Source organism: Schistocerca nitens, chromosome 4 (genome assembly GCF_023898315.1).
Source record: "Schistocerca nitens isolate TAMUIC-IGC-003100 chromosome 4, iqSchNite1.1, whole genome shotgun sequence".
Classification (NCBI taxonomy): Eukaryota; Metazoa; Arthropoda; class Insecta; order Orthoptera; family Acrididae; genus Schistocerca; species Schistocerca nitens.
This window is the reverse complement of record NC_064617.1, coordinates 319,858,136-319,873,932: the sequence shown is the minus strand read 5'-3', so window position 1 is coordinate 319,873,932 and position 15,797 is coordinate 319,858,136. Positions and strand designations below refer to the sequence as shown.

The 15,797-nt window shown below is 41.7% G+C and overlaps 1 protein-coding gene across 1 annotated transcript in view; it reads left to right on the top strand.

Annotated features, from left to right (window-relative positions):
• LOC126252749 (sialin-like) overlaps positions 1–7,162 on the top strand; it is a 101,064-nt gene extending 93,902 nt beyond the window's left edge. The window contains exons 9-10 of the mRNA XM_049953655.1: positions 1,759–1,879; positions 6,968–7,162. Coding sequence (XP_049809612.1) covers positions 1,759–1,879; positions 6,968–7,065 — 219 coding nt within the window. The 3' untranslated portion in view covers positions 7,066–7,162. The remainder of the gene's footprint in view (positions 1–1,758; positions 1,880–6,967) is intronic.
• The last annotated feature ends 8,635 nt before the right edge of the window (positions 7,163–15,797 follow it).

The window sequence follows — 15,797 nt, the reverse complement described above, 5'->3', positions numbered from 1 at the left end:
ATCGTTGCAAGCCACTGAGTGTGAAGGAAGCAATATATCTAAATTTGCAAAATGTCTGCTCGTATCCACTTACGAACACTACGTGGTACATCGTGTCTTCGTAGCCAACAGGGAAGAGGTGCCGTAGCAGGTCATGTACAAGGTTTTTTACGCTTTCAAAGCATTGAAAGGAACTCTGCTTCTGTATTTGCGTCATAATGTAAAATTACAAACAAAAGTTTATATTATAATGCATATGAGGAATATTTGTGTAGATGACATTTGAGATTCATTTGTACATGCAGTTTACACGGACAGTAAAAATGAGACTCAGCATGTGTGTCTTCAAGAAAGGGAAAAAGTACAGTCGTCGGACGTCACAACAGGACACAACTGCGATGTCTGCTGTGTACTGGCTCATCTCCTTCCACGAATTAAAACCTAAGAATGTAATTTAGAATGTCGTAAAATACAGAGTATTGAAATTGGTAGTAGTAATGACCCTGACGTGATTACAGTTTATTTTTTATAGAGGATATGCCTTCCCTCTGTTTCAAAAATCAGTTATTCAGTCCTTCTGGAAGAAATCACAGCCCAAGAAATTCAATAGTAAAAACTATCGCCAATTCATTTTTGAAATAATAAATTAATCCATTTATTATAATTTTCTTAGTTATCACTGTTATATGATTTTTGTGGGACAAAACACGTCTTTTCCTCTAAACATCTTGGCAGAAGAAGAAGATGCTATATTCATTTTCACCTATGATCTCACCTAGAGTAAAGGTGCCAAGTACAGAAGTGATTTAGATTGCCGTTTGTATCTTTGGATCAGGAAGCGTACAGATCATACCAGAGATGTATTTCTCTCCTAATTAGGCGTCGAGTACTACCATTATTCTCATAGTAACGCTTCAGATTGGTCGCTAGCCGTTTTCTGTACCTCGTTTTTCTCCAGACAGAGGAAGTTTATGGTTTGCCACAACAGTATTTCCTGCACTATATGGGGCGAAACGCCACAGTCAGACAACCCATTTCGCACAGACAGATACTGTCACGCTCTAACTCTTATATTGCGTCATTTAAAGTTGAAGACTGGCGTTGGTGCACTTTTTCACCTTTGCGCTTCCTTCATCACTATTTCTCTTTATCAACCGGGTGAGACACCCAATATTAAAGCCGCCATTGAAACGGTGTTTCCTTTGGGAATGTGTACCTCATCTCTCTGCAGTCGCAATCACTCATTCACTTTTTTGCACATCCTTTGAATCTGAATTCATTAGCTCTTTTCTTTCTGGGTCTTGCAATTATCATACATGTTATTGCACGTTTAACACGTCGTCCACTGTGAAGGGGACACCTCTCCAAAATTTGCAACTAAGATATCAGTAATTATAGAATGCCATAAACTTCTTGGTTAGCTTACCTTGCTCACACTCCAAGGTTTTGCTGACAAATGTTCCAACACCCAGCAATAAACACATAACGATGCTTGCCGACAGCTGCCACAATGACATTACAAATGAAGTCCATTTAGCCTGTCACTACGGAACTACTGCTACCATCCTTCGTCACTACTTTGTGGACAAGCTTTAGCAATTCAGTGAAGCCCAATCATATTCCGTAAAGAACTGAGTTACATTAAAATTACGAAGCTCTTGAAAATAAGCAAATTTTTATACCCACTAACGTTACAATGATGACAACATACGCTTTTTAATCCTCGTCTTGATGACGCTACTGGTGATCAATGCGTACAACCTTTTCGTATGTCAACAGCCGACACGGGCGACATGGAACATGGTGTTCTACGTGGCGGCAGCGGTGGCTGCAGCGGGCTACATCTTCTACGCCGTCTTCACCACCGCCGAGGAGCAGTCTTGGAACGTGCCACCCACAGGTGAGGGCTTGAGGCTGTTTCCTGCCGCCTCCGACAGAGCGCGTCTCTGCTTGCCTGCTCACTCCTCTCTACTTCATACCTGAAAGCAGTTCAAACCTGTTCCACTCTTTGGTAGCAGGTCTCGTGAGGTCTTTTCGTGTATGGGGAGCATTTCTACAGTGACACTGAAACTTTCAACTGGACGCAAGTATGCTCAGTTGGGATCTTTTCAGCAGTTGCCCCAGACGATCTCCATACAGGACATTCCTTCGTCCTGAAAGAATATGTTCACGAGCTGCACGAATTGTGCTCGTGCATTGTCGTACTGAAAGATGGACCGTACGCCGAATTGTTGAATGTAGGAATGAGAAATAGTATAGAGGATCCTGACACGCTATGCACCCAACTCACCCTCTGTAGTGATGAGAGGCGACTGACACATTTACACGATACGGTCCCAAACCTAAGTACTGAGCACGCGGGAACGTACGCCTAAGACTTAACCGTCGCCACGCTCTTATACGACCATCATCAGGAGTCAGACAAATCTTACACTCAGAATGAGATTTTCACTCTGCAGCGGAGTGTGCGCTGATATGAAACTTCCTGGCAGATTAAAACTGTGTGCCGGACCGATACTCGAACTCGGGACCTTTGCCTTTTCGCGGGCAAGTGCTCTACCAACTGAGCTACCCAAGCACGACTCACGCCCCGTCCTCACAGCTTTACTTATGCCAGTACCTCGCCTCCTACGTTCCAAACTTTACAGAAGCTCTCCTGCGAACCCTGCAGAACTAGCACTCCTGAAAGAAAGGATATTGCGGAGACATGGCCTAGCCACAGCCTGGGGGATATTTCCAGAGTAAGATTTTCACTCTGCAGCGGAGTGTGGACTGATGGAGAGCTTCCGCAGGAGAGCTTCTGTGAAATTTGGAAGGTAGGAGACGAGGTACTGGCAGAAGTAAAGCTGTAAGGACCGGGCGTGAGTCGTGCTTGGGTAGCTCAGTTGGTAACCGGCACGGTAGCTCAGCGTGTTCGGCCAGAAGGTTACGTGCTCTCTGTAATAAAAAAAAACTGAGTCAATCGATCAACAACGAACATGTCTTACGACGTCCGCCCCGAGCAGATGCAACGAACAAAAGCGAACAAAATGAGATTTTTTTTTTAAAAAGAGTTGGTAGAGCACTTGCCCCCAAAAGGCAAAGGTCCCGAGTTCGAGTCTCGGTCCGGCACACAGTTTTAATCTGCCAGGAAGTTTCAAATCTTACACACGTCAGTGAAGAGAACCCAGTTACACTGATAGAGGTCCTATTCCACGTGTTTGCATCTCCGCACTCCCCAGGGCTGTTGGTGAGGGAGAGAGAGTTCTTCACCTTTTTATTGATATTTATTTGTTGGAACACTTACGTATTGTATAGTTCTACACGGGCCTCCTAGCTACCTCCAAGAAGGCAACCTTTGTTCTATTGCGTTCTCCTATGGATACCTAAAAGCCATAATTTGTAAGCAAAGATAATGTATTGGTATTCTTGGCCATGGGCTCCTTCTGTGAACAAAATCTTCAGCATTTTATTACTCACGACTGCAGTTGAATGTCAGACTGACCTCGTTGTAGTGTATGTCATTCTCGTGTTGATAGCTCCTCCTACCGTAAAGTGATAATGTAGGCCCGGTCTAAGCTTGAAGTAGCCCTTTGAGGCATGTTAACAAAGTGAACAGTGTACACAAACCGCACTGTCCCGTGCTCATCTGAGCTAGCCTGAGACTGTAGTGTAGCGGCCCGGGTTGACTGCTACATGGGCACCCGGGGATAGCAACATGGCCACTTGGCCGTCAGGGCGTCGAGTACGGACGACCTCAGCGAATGTGTAATGCCTGGACCGTGGCTACAGTGAAGCCAGAGAGTGCTCCCAGAAGGTAAACAGCTTCTGTTGGCAGCTCATTCTATGCTGCCAAGTCGGCCAGTTACCGTAGTCGGGAGCCGCTGAGGTGCCAGAAAGCGACGACTGCAGTGCGGCAGCAGCCGACTGGGTCAGGCTCTCTGAGGCAGGCGGCGTCCAGCAGCCGAGGCGAAACGGCCAGCAGCGAGTGCTATCGTCAGCACGGGGGGCACAAGCTGGCTACTGACTGTATCAAGCAGCCGGTCTGGACTGAGGAGACAGCCGGCTGGTTCATAGTTGCTGATACTGTTATCGAAGTCAGGACCGAAATTGGAGCAGAGCGCGGTTCCAGCAGTACAAAGGAATCTGACCTGACATCCCAACTTCTCGCTTTGCTATGGTACGTAGCATTTTATTCTGTATGCTTTCATTGCACAGATACGAATAGGGCTCTGAAGGTGAAAAGTCATTTTTTTACCCGAGTATCACAAGACATGGCCCAGTATAATAATTGTATTCATTGTGTAGTAAGCATCCAAAGCTGAAGGCTGAGCAGTGCCCTAGCATCTAGCCTCCGGGACAACTGACACTAGTTGTATCTGGCAGGCAGACTGAGTTTGCGTGCACAACAGACTGATTGCCTAACTTCAATGCTAATTAATTCGGAAACGGGGCAACGTATCGATTTTTTTTCTTAAGAATTATTTCTCAGCACAACGTACTCTGCAACACCAGGCCGCCCCTATCATCATATTGATGGAGTAGCCATGGGCTCACCTCTTGTCCCTGAAATTGCTAATCTCTATATGGAGCAGTTTGAGGATATGTCACGAAAAACTGCAGGGCTCAAACCTTTCCGCTGCATGGATGACACCTTCACTGTGTGGGAACGTGGCAGAGAAGCCCTTAATATGTTCCCGGATCATATGAACAGTTCACGATTGAGCTAGAATAGACAGAATGTCTCTGTTTTTGACATTATAATAAGTAGAAAATGCGATGGTACCCTTAGACATGTAGTCTACAGAGAGAATACCCCTACAGATCTGTGACAATATGCCATGAGCTGACATCGTCCGGTGCAGCGATACACTGTTATAACAACTCCACAGGACATACGACAGAGACAGACTGCCAGGTGAGTTGCAACACTTTAAAGAAGTGGTTCAAAAACTGGGTACAGTGAAGTGCAGATTAGACGTATAGCCAAGGAAACGAGCGATACAGCTGCGGTATCGGCCGTTATCCAGGCGGCCGCACTCCAAATACGTGCGCCGCCGCGTTTCCTACAGCCGCCAACGTGGTACGAGGACGCTGCCACAAACGATTATGCCGCTGCCAATGAGATGCACACCCATAGCATGCCACACTCCACACATATGATTTCAAAAATCTTTTCCTGATTTCAAGGCTGGTGCTCTTAGATGTTAAGATGTTTTTCTTCTTGTTAAAAGCAGCCTTTGCTTGAGCAATTCTACTTCTCACTTCTGCCTTGCTCCTTCCATCCCTGGTAATATTACTGCCCAAATAAGTAAGTTTATCAAATTGTTCAAGCAGTTCATTGCTTACATGAACTTGGACTTTCACTTGATCTTTTTTGTCGCATGCCATTACTTTTGTTTTTGCTTTATTAATTCTCATATTATATTCTTCCCCCATAACTTTATCCATTCTATTCAGTAGGACTACAAGATCTTCTTCACTTTCAGCCAGGACAGCTATATCATCGGCATATCTTATCATATCTATTTGTTGGCCATGAATTACTACACCTGTCTGTGAATTTTCCCTTACTTTTTCAGCGCCTCTTCAATGTATAGTTAAAGATAACAGGGGATAGTGCGCAACCTTGTCGGACACCTTTCCGTATCTGCACCTCTTCTTGTTTTGTCCATCCACAGATAACTGCTGTCTCGTTTTTGTACAGGTTCCATATCATTTTTCTATCTTTATAGTCTGTTCCTACTTCTTTGAGTACCTCAAACATCTTATCCCATTTAACATTATTAAAGGCTTTCTCTACATCTACGAAAGCTATGTATGTTGTCAGGTTCTTATCTAGTCGTTTCTCTATTATTAGTTTTAGAGCAAATATTGATTCTCTGGTTCCTCTATCTTTTCGGAATCCAAACTGGTATTTGGAGAGTGTAGCTTCGACTTTTTGTTCTATGCGTTTTAGGATAATTGAGGTTACTATTTTAGAGGCGTGAGTAACTAGGTGTGTGGCATGCTATGGGTGTGAAACATGGACTCTCGGAACAGAGGAAGACCAGAAGCTAAATTCTTTTGAAATGTGGTGCTATAGACGCATGCTCAAAATAAAATGTATCGACAAGGTCACAAACGAAGTGGTTCTGGAAAGAGCAGGTGAGAAGTACTCTTGAAAGCAGTAAGATATATGACTAGCCAAGCTTGCAGACCTAGGGTAAATTGAATACTATGCAAGGAGTGCTTTTAGAAAGATATATGCTTGCGAAGTATATTTTTCAGTGTGGGAAAGGGAGACGGCACGCTGTGACAACCGAAATTTCCAATACATAATTCAACTAACGGGATGAATCTGAACTGGGCAGTCAAATGCAAGAATTCCAAGGCAGGGAGGGGTCTGAATAGTAGTCCTACTAGGATACCTTTGCTGCTATGTGTTATTAGTCATAAACCACCTGGTAATGAACTGCAGTACCAGAAAAGTCCAACTGCCAATGTTCTCAGAGTAATACTTAACAACTAGGAAAGAGGCTCTGAGGTAACGTTTTTCTTTTCGAACTTAATGTGTGATGGGAAGACATTAATTGTGTCTGCAGAAGTTATCTAAATTGTATCTACGATCAGTTAGCTGTGCTCCAATGTAAGATGAATTTCATAATAATAAGAGGAATTATATTCTGATTATACTGCTGCAGCTGATGCATCTCATCCTTTTAATTTATATTAGTTTCAAATATCGCAGTCATGTGCAATTTTTACAGCCAACAAACAAATTAATATAAACCTATCAAGGGGATTAACATAATACATCCATCACCAGCTAAATTAACTTACAGAATGGTCTAATAAATTGATTACACTAATATTATTTCATTTATTCCCTTAAAGTTTGTATACTACAGTTGTGTCTCCTCACAACTGCGATGCACTTCACACACTCTCTACAATTAACTGCGAGTGAAATTTATTCATCAACAAACAGTAGTTTCCTTATTCAGAAAACATAATATTTTTGTTCCAGAAAACGGATCCTCGAAGAAGAACGTCAAGGGCGTTGTAAACGCAGCATTCGAAGAGAACGACTCGCAGCTCAACAATCGAATATCTTCTAGACTTTAATTTACGTTCTGCATCAGGACACATTGCAGTCGTCTGAATCAACCTTATAAATTATTATTCACTATAATTTCGACTTCTATCAGCCAATTCTCTAATAGCTGACACTAATGTTAAAGTTGTTTTGTTACTGAAATTACATATCAAAATCCAAATAAATGCTAGTTTTTTGCTCTCTACTTATTTCATAGTAACAGATCATTATTCTGTAGAGTCTTCAGATGTTTCTACAGTGAGTCCTGACTATATAAAAACACGGAACTGACCATGAGACGAGCGTCACTGTCACAGTAGTAGGTTTAACTCGAAAGCTGAGCTACGGTAAGCACTTAGTGAAGTGTATGAACAAAGTAGCTAGAGTGTATTTCACGAACATTTATTGAAAGAATATACGCAGATCTAAAATTGGAAGATGATAAGAACTATCATCGGTAAAAGCAAAAGTCCTCTATACAAAAAGTTGTAGAGGCTTCTGCATCGATTTATTGGCCTGCAGCCTGTTGGTTTCTGTCTCGATATCTACAGCGGATGTTCGCTTAGCAATTTTGCTGACATTTTTTCAGCAATGGTGGGTAAACCTTTGGCAATGTCAGCCACTTGGACTGCCAAACGTCAGCAAAATCGCTAAACAGATGTCGGCTGAAGAACCCCAGATAGAAGCCAACAGACCATAGGTCGTCCTGCCCATATTTCAGCTATGTAGATGCCCTAAGTTAGTCGAAATTGGACAATTCAACTAAAATCAATAATCCAGATTGTGCATCGTCCACATAAATATAAAACAAGATCACCAGTTTATTCAGTGACATGATGCCGTCTCTTGTATAGCTAGGAGTCGCTGTAATTACAAAGAACAGGCAGAAATTATGTAACGTAAATATAAATGATATACTTCAGTACTACTAGCACTAACATCCCCATTCACACCTATGAAAACTACAATTGGTCGTTACTATGACCGTTTCAGTAACTTCACCCTCAACAAAATGATGTTTCCTGCCATATTCACCATAGTTTAATTGATAAAAACGATATCGATAGGACAACAAATATATTTACAGTAACTATTAGCGTGGTACTGGATTGATGTCATCATGGACATTCGGGTTTGATTCCATACGGAAACAGTTGTGCCCAGCTACTGTATTCATTTCTAGTAAAGGGAACAGCAGTCAGTCGCAATGTTGTTATCGCATATCTAGATTTCGGTTATTGTTTCTTATGTTCAGTGCACTAAGTGTCAGTTAAAACATAATGTTGATTTGAAAATGGGTCTTGTCCCGAAACTAGTCATCTAATGAATAAAAAATTAAATATTTGCAACTTTGACTGGTTTTTCGTTCTATTCGTATATAAAAACAAAAAAACACTTTTGCATGCACTAGTTCCCACTGAACGATTCACGTCAGACGTTGAGCTCAAACTCAATCTAATAAGAATAGTCCAGTTGGGACAACGTGTGAGTATGAAGTCATCGTCTGAAATGAATAGCGTAGTTGAGTATGTGCATACGCAAGGGTTTCTGGTATTTTAACTTACATTTACTGCGCTGATGATGGCCACACTGTGACCGAAATCTAAATATGCATTAAACATCACTGCGCCTGGCTGCTGTAGGCTTGTAGTACTTGTTAACATGGGCAATGTTAATGGAAGCAACAGAATTATTGTGTCGAATATTGACTTTTATGGTGGGTGTTTTCCTAGAACAAAATTAATTAACAAAGCGGTCTATAGGACGGGCGAGTACAATGGCGAGATATGAACCTTTCTTGGAAAAAACAAGTTCCCTTTCTGCCACCTAAATGTTGTAACACAAAAAGCAATACAGTGAAGTTGCAACTTAGTCCTCAACTAAAATCAAAGTACTTGAGTAGTGAATGTAAAATGTCATAAATGCTAACATCTCCTTGAAAGAAACATCATTTTCTCGGATACTGTGGATTCCCTGTGAGCTGCTATTCCACCATATAGCATGTGTCTCAGATACCACCTTATGCGCGACTTTAATGGCTACTCATTCTCTCCAGCTGTTGATATGCGACTCGTTTATGGCATTAATAAAACCAAACGACGACTCGCAATCCCTTAAGCCGCCTCAGTTAATGCCTTAGCAGTGGATTATGAGCACCTATACTTTATTTCGGACAGGGTAATGGTTGTTCCTTCACAAAGAAGAAGATGTTGTCAAAAGTGAGAGGACTAAGAAATTCAGAATTATAAACAACGATACAGGTTCACGAAAGTACACCTAAAAATGACTTAGTGGATACTTCCATGTTGATACGAAAGGAACTAGCCTTCAGAGCGGAACTCGACCATACAGGTGGGAGGCACTGTTTCATAAGGCGCATTATATGACAACTGTACACACGTGTCTTTTGGTTATTCTCCTTTGGCAAAGGGACCCAAAGTTTGTTGTATAATAAACGAAATCGATCGTCTTTAATAAATATAAATAGTTCGGCTACGTATTATGCAAGGCAATTTTTAATCTTTTTCAATTAGTAACTGCAGAAAAAAGATAGATGTCATAATGGATCAAATTTTCTGTGATTTCAGTTGCTCTTGAAGTACACTAAATGGCAAGAACGCTATACGTTACCCGATGTTATCGAACAGTCGACTGCACACGTATGTTAAATAACAGTACGTACAAAGTGACGAATACTTCAGCAGCAACGGAGTTGCCAGTTTTAACGTTCAAGTTATTTGCACTACTATAAAATTATGTGGAAGTGTTACCGCAAACTAGTCTGGATAGGTTCACAATTCAAGGATATGGTGAACTTCTGATGTATGCAGAGTCATGGCTACCAATGGAGCAAAAACACACTTTCTTGGACATGCAGGCAATAGAATTACACAATGGCTTACGATGTCTTACGAGAGCCCTTGAACTACAGTACAAACGCCTTACAGCAGATATGTCGCAAAGGTATGTGTTAGAATTGTTCTCCAGTCAAAAACAAAATTAGTCACAGAGATAGTGCAGTCCATTAAATTCTTGCGTATATATCCGCCCAATGTAGCTGATTTAACACATTAAAGAGAAAATTCCAAAAGAGGAGGAAGGCAAGGAGGAAAAATAAGCAGCAGCAGATAGGATACCCTACTGAAAACGTTCCGGAATCGCTTTCTTGTTCGTTTCCCGACAATTTATATACTTATAATATCAGAAAGTATTTTTGGAATTATAAGCAGGGACTACTGCAAAGAATTATATAGAACCTAAAAAGTGACTTCCAATCAAATTGCGTGCCTATGGACTATCGTCTAAATTGTGCGACTGGATTCGTTATTTCCTGTCAGAAGGGTCACAGTTCGTAGTAACTGACGGAATGTCGTCGAGTAAAACAGAAGTAATATCTACCGTTTCACAAGAAAGTGTTACAGGCCATCTGCTGTTCCTGATCTACGTAAACGGTTTAGGATACAATCTGAGTAGCACTCTTAGATTATTTACGAATGATGCAGTCATTTATGGTCTTATAAAGTCAACAGATGATCATAAAAAAATGCAAAACGATTTCGACAAGATGTCTGTATGGTGCGTAAAGTGGCAATCGACTAAATGATGGAAAGTGTGAAGTCATCCACATTAAGTACCAAAAGCAGTCCGCTAAATTTCAGTTACACGATAAATCACTATTAATTACGAATAACTAAAGCAAACCAAAGACTAAGATTTATTGGCAGAGCACTGAGAAAATGCAACACGCCTACTAAAAAGACTGCTTACGTTGTGCTTGTACCTCCCGTTCTGCAGCATTGCTGTGTGGTGTTGGATCTGCATCACACAGGATCGACGGAGGACATCGAAAAAGTTCAAAGAAGGGCAGCTCGTTCTGAATTATCGTGAAATGGGGGAGAGATCGCCATGGACATGATACGGGAATTGGGGTCGCAATCGTTAAAACAAAGGTGTTTTTCGTTGCAGCAGTAATTTCTCACGAAATTTCAATCACCAGCTTTCTCCTCAGAGTGTGAAATTATTTTATAGACGCAAACCTACATACGGAGGAATGATCATCATAATAAAATAAGAGAAATCAGAATGCGCATAGAAAGATTGAAGTGTTCGTTTTTCCCATGCGCTGTTCGAGAGTGGGACGGTAGGGAAATAGCTTGAAGATGGTTCGATGAACCCTCTGCCAAGCACTGTCAACTGCAGAGTAATCAAGTAGATGTATTGTAGATAATGCGACCAACTACAACGAACAGTGGAAAAAAGCCCTGAAGGCTTTAGCCAGACTAGAGAAGGCAACATACGTGCAACATAACATCGTTCCTCTACCAAAGGGCTACGTATCATTAGAAAATCTGCTAGTCTGCTCGTCACTGTGGTGAAGATAATATGTTTCGAGCAAATTCCATGCTGCACACTTGAAATGCGGAGGTTTCTTCAGTCACTGCGATATTCCAATTAGCAGCACATTTCAAATTACTGCTGGAGTGAAATGTTCGACTGTTTGCTTCAAAGCCCGAATAAGCGGGTAAGACCTCTGGGCTAAGTTTCTGATTTCTGAAGTCATGGCTTTGTCAGGAAGGGAAACTGTTGTTGATTCTGTAGTCGGGCGCGCAAAAACCAGCGTCTGATGCTGAAATCCAGGACTTCCCTGACACTCGCTAGCTCAGCACTCACTGTCACTTTTAACACTACTGTGGACGATTTAGGTTCACTAGAAGTAGAGCTATCACAAAGTGCACTGCTAGCTAACTTAAAACTAATAGAGGAGGGAAAATTAGACCGAGATTTCTTGGAAGAATATTCAAAGCCAGGACAGTCTGTCGACTTAGGCACACCGCGGGCGAAGGGTGTCACATGAGGAATAGGAAAGAGAGGAGATGAAGATATGATTACAAGAACAGGTCAACATAACGGTAATGGAAATTGATATGAAATTATTATATGGGGCATGCACCTCTTCCTTTTATAAACATGGATTAATTCTTGTACCTACACTCTTTGATTTCCTTGTTAAATCAGTAATCATAATATAAGACAGAAAACGGCACACAACGAAGGAATTATCCGAACGGGATGGAAGTGGGTAGATGTGATGCACATGTACAGACAAACAAATGATTACAATTTCAGAAAAAAATTTATGATTTATTCAAGAGAAACAGCTTCACAAATTGAGCAAGTCAGTAACGGATTGGCCCACACCTGGACCTTAGGAAATCAGTTAAAGTGGCTTGGCATTAATTGATAGTGTTGTTGGATATTGTGTCAAATTCTGTCCAATTAGCACGTCAGATGTGTCAAAATCACGGGGTTGTGGGAGAGCGCTGCCCATAATACTCGAAACTTTTTCATTTGGGGAGAGATCCGGCGACCTTACTGGCCAAAGTAGGATTTTACAAGCACGCAGACAAGCAATAGAACCTCTCGATGTTGCAGTCATTATCCTACTGAAATGTAGGCCCAGGATGCCTTACCACGACGGCAACAAAACGGGGCGTAGAATATCGTTGACGTATCGCTATGCTGTAAGGGTACAGCGGTTGACATAGGGGTCCCGCTGTGGAACGAAATGGTACCCCAGATCATCACCCCTGGTCGTGAAGGCGTATGGCGGGCGACAGTCAGGTTGGTATCCTGCCGCTGTCCTGGGTATCTCCGACCACGTGTTAGGCCTGGATTCTCTTTCACTGGAGTATTGTCTTCAAGTGATGAATCCTCTTCGAATTGTGCTCCGATGATTATTATGAAATTAGCAAGTAAAACAGATTTACATTTAAGTGACAAATGGGTTGAACGTTCAAATCCACGGCATAACTGGTAATGAATTCTATGAAGTTCAATTTTGCTCTCCTAGTGAATGAAAGATATTGAATAAAACATATTGTCACACGGTGTTAGCAACTAGATCTGGTTATTACATTCATCATTACCATAAGCTTGCCATCTCGCAATCGAGCACCAAGAACTATCATGAGCAAGTTAAGCAAATTTATGACGTCTAAGCACGTGCAGAAAAATGACAAAGCGAACATGGACTAAGTGTGTCGCTGGTCACAGCGTCCGACAATACACATACACAGGGGAAACATGGAAATTAATGAGTTTAAGTTTTCAGTTGACGTTAAATCATACAGAATATTCTTCCGATTGGTAGCGATATGCAACAGGGAGGTATACAGCAGATTCTTGGTCACATGGGCGCATGCATTATATTACATCAGGGGAGAGGGGGGGGGGGGGGAGGATGTGGTTAAATTATGCCAAAACGTGAAATTATTATGTTTGGTTGTATTAATTAAATTTCTGATCTTTACAAACAAACACTTCAAGCAAGAGGTTCCACAGCAATCACACGATTAATACCAAACAGATAATTCAACACAAATGGCGGGAATACATGGTCGTACATTACATACAGAGAAAGGATGCTAAAACTGTGATAATTCTTAAACGAAACGAGGACTCTTTGAATAATATTCACTGAAGCGAACTGTAATTGCACCAGAGGTGAATAAATTCATTCTGACTACGCATATCTACTACATGGCAAATGACAGGTACGTACAAATAAATCACAGAAAACCCGGCAAATTATCACACAAAATTATTATAGCCACTCTCATATTCACTTAGTCAACCTCACAGTGCGAGAGAGATCACACGAAAACGTAATTTGGACAGGATCAATCTAGCTGAAGCCTAATTGGGAGCACATGTGGTTGAAAATTACTTGCAAAGTTCAATAAAATTGCTGTAGAAAATTATTAGTGCCTCATTGATATTCAACTGAACATGCTTTTACCACGAGAAAACCACGCGAAAATGTAATTTGAGCTCAGTAAGGAAAGTACACACCGAATGTCGGGAACATACGGTTGAACATTACTATAAATTCCGCAAAATTCCGCGACAAAACTGGTGTAGCCCACTCATATTCATTTGACTAAACTTGCGATGTAATAGAAACAGCCCAAAAATATAATATGGACATAGTCAAGATGAAAACGACTAATGGCGGGAACAGGTGACCAAGTCCAACATACAAGGAAATATCCTTAATTTTAACAAAAGTCAACCAAAATGATACTATCTGAACAACATCACGAGACTTTACGCCTGCTCCAACACTTCACAGCCGCGCTGGATGGTCATGACCGAGTCCCCTTTTACCGTTTAAACTGTAACGTCCTCTTAGAAAAATTAATGAATGATTGTGCTGATAAACATCTTACGTTATTTGATTTTCAAACAGCTGAGCAAAACTGAACGTACTCAGACATTCACTAAACTGACACACAATATTTTTAGGGCAACGCAATCTGACTTTCAGTAATCCCTACAAAAGAATGGCCCTGACTAACAATAACCTATACCTTTCATGAATTCTTACCTCACAAAAATCTTCGTTACTCGAACTACTGCAATACAGCGAGCGCCAATACTGCCAGCTAAATAAAAGATTCTAACTACTGAAGGCACTAACTACTGATAGGCATAGTTAGGAAATGAAAGATTTTGATAGAGAACAAACAATGTATTTACCTTAATAGTGTTCAAAAGTCATAATATATATATCAGTTCATGACATCCAGTCTTACAAATATACTGTCTCTGTCCAGATCATCCGCTCTCAAAACTCCGCCATCTCACTCCCCACATCCACCACTGCTGGCGGCTCACCTCCAACTGCGCAACGCTACGCGCTGTTAACAGCCAACTGCCCAACACTACAATAGCAAACAACAATACAAACCAGCCACAGACTTCACACAGCACAGTCAGTGATTTTCATATAGAGCGCTACGTGGCGTTACCAACATAAAAACCTAAACAGCCTACTTACAAAACTACCAAAATAATAATAAATACTCCTCTCGAGGTTTCTCCGACTATGTTGATTCCGAACGTCAAATTATTGACGTTTTCTATAAGAAACCAACAAACCAACACCGTTACGTGACGAGTCTTGGCAGGATGTCCGCACAGATCTACAGCCAGCTGAACAACTGCATTGTGGTGGAACTGGAGGGACGGTTCCTTGTTCAAACTCAACAGGAGGATTAAATTCTTTTTTAATTTTTGGTAATACTCGTTATTCTGGAATCAAGGTACATGCGGTTACGCAATAATGAATCGCACCTTCGGGTAAAATTTGGCTGGATTGCATTAAGCCATCAACCAGTACGACCGCCCATCGTTCTATAAAACATATATCCTGGCATCATCACATGCAATAAATGCTGAAAGATCCATCAGTTATCTTAGGTAATTACGGGTCATCACTGACGGACATTCTAATTTGTACCAGTGTTGAACCCCTGACTGCGCTTAGAAAAACTGCGAACTCGACTGCGCTGAAGAAATGATAACATCGTGTGCAGACGCAGCCCTTAGTAAGTCATAGCAGCCGGCCGGTGTGGCCGTGCGGTTCTAGGCGCTTCAGTCTGGAACCGCGTGACCGCTACGGTCGCAGGTTCGAATCCTGCCTCGGGCATGGATGTGAGTGATGTCCTTAGCTTAGTTAGGTTTAAGTAGTTCTATGGGACTGATGACCACAGCTCTAAAGTCCCATAGTGCTCAGAGCCATTTGAACCAAGTCATAGCGGAACAATTTGCGCCGTGACTTACCAGCGACTGCCTTCTTCTTTTGCACCCTCTCTCCACCCTTACCAGAGAACCACTCTTCCACAGCCACCCCACATCCTTTAAAATTTCAGACAGGTCACAGCTCACCAAATAGAGCGCCTCGGTTTTCCGATGAACC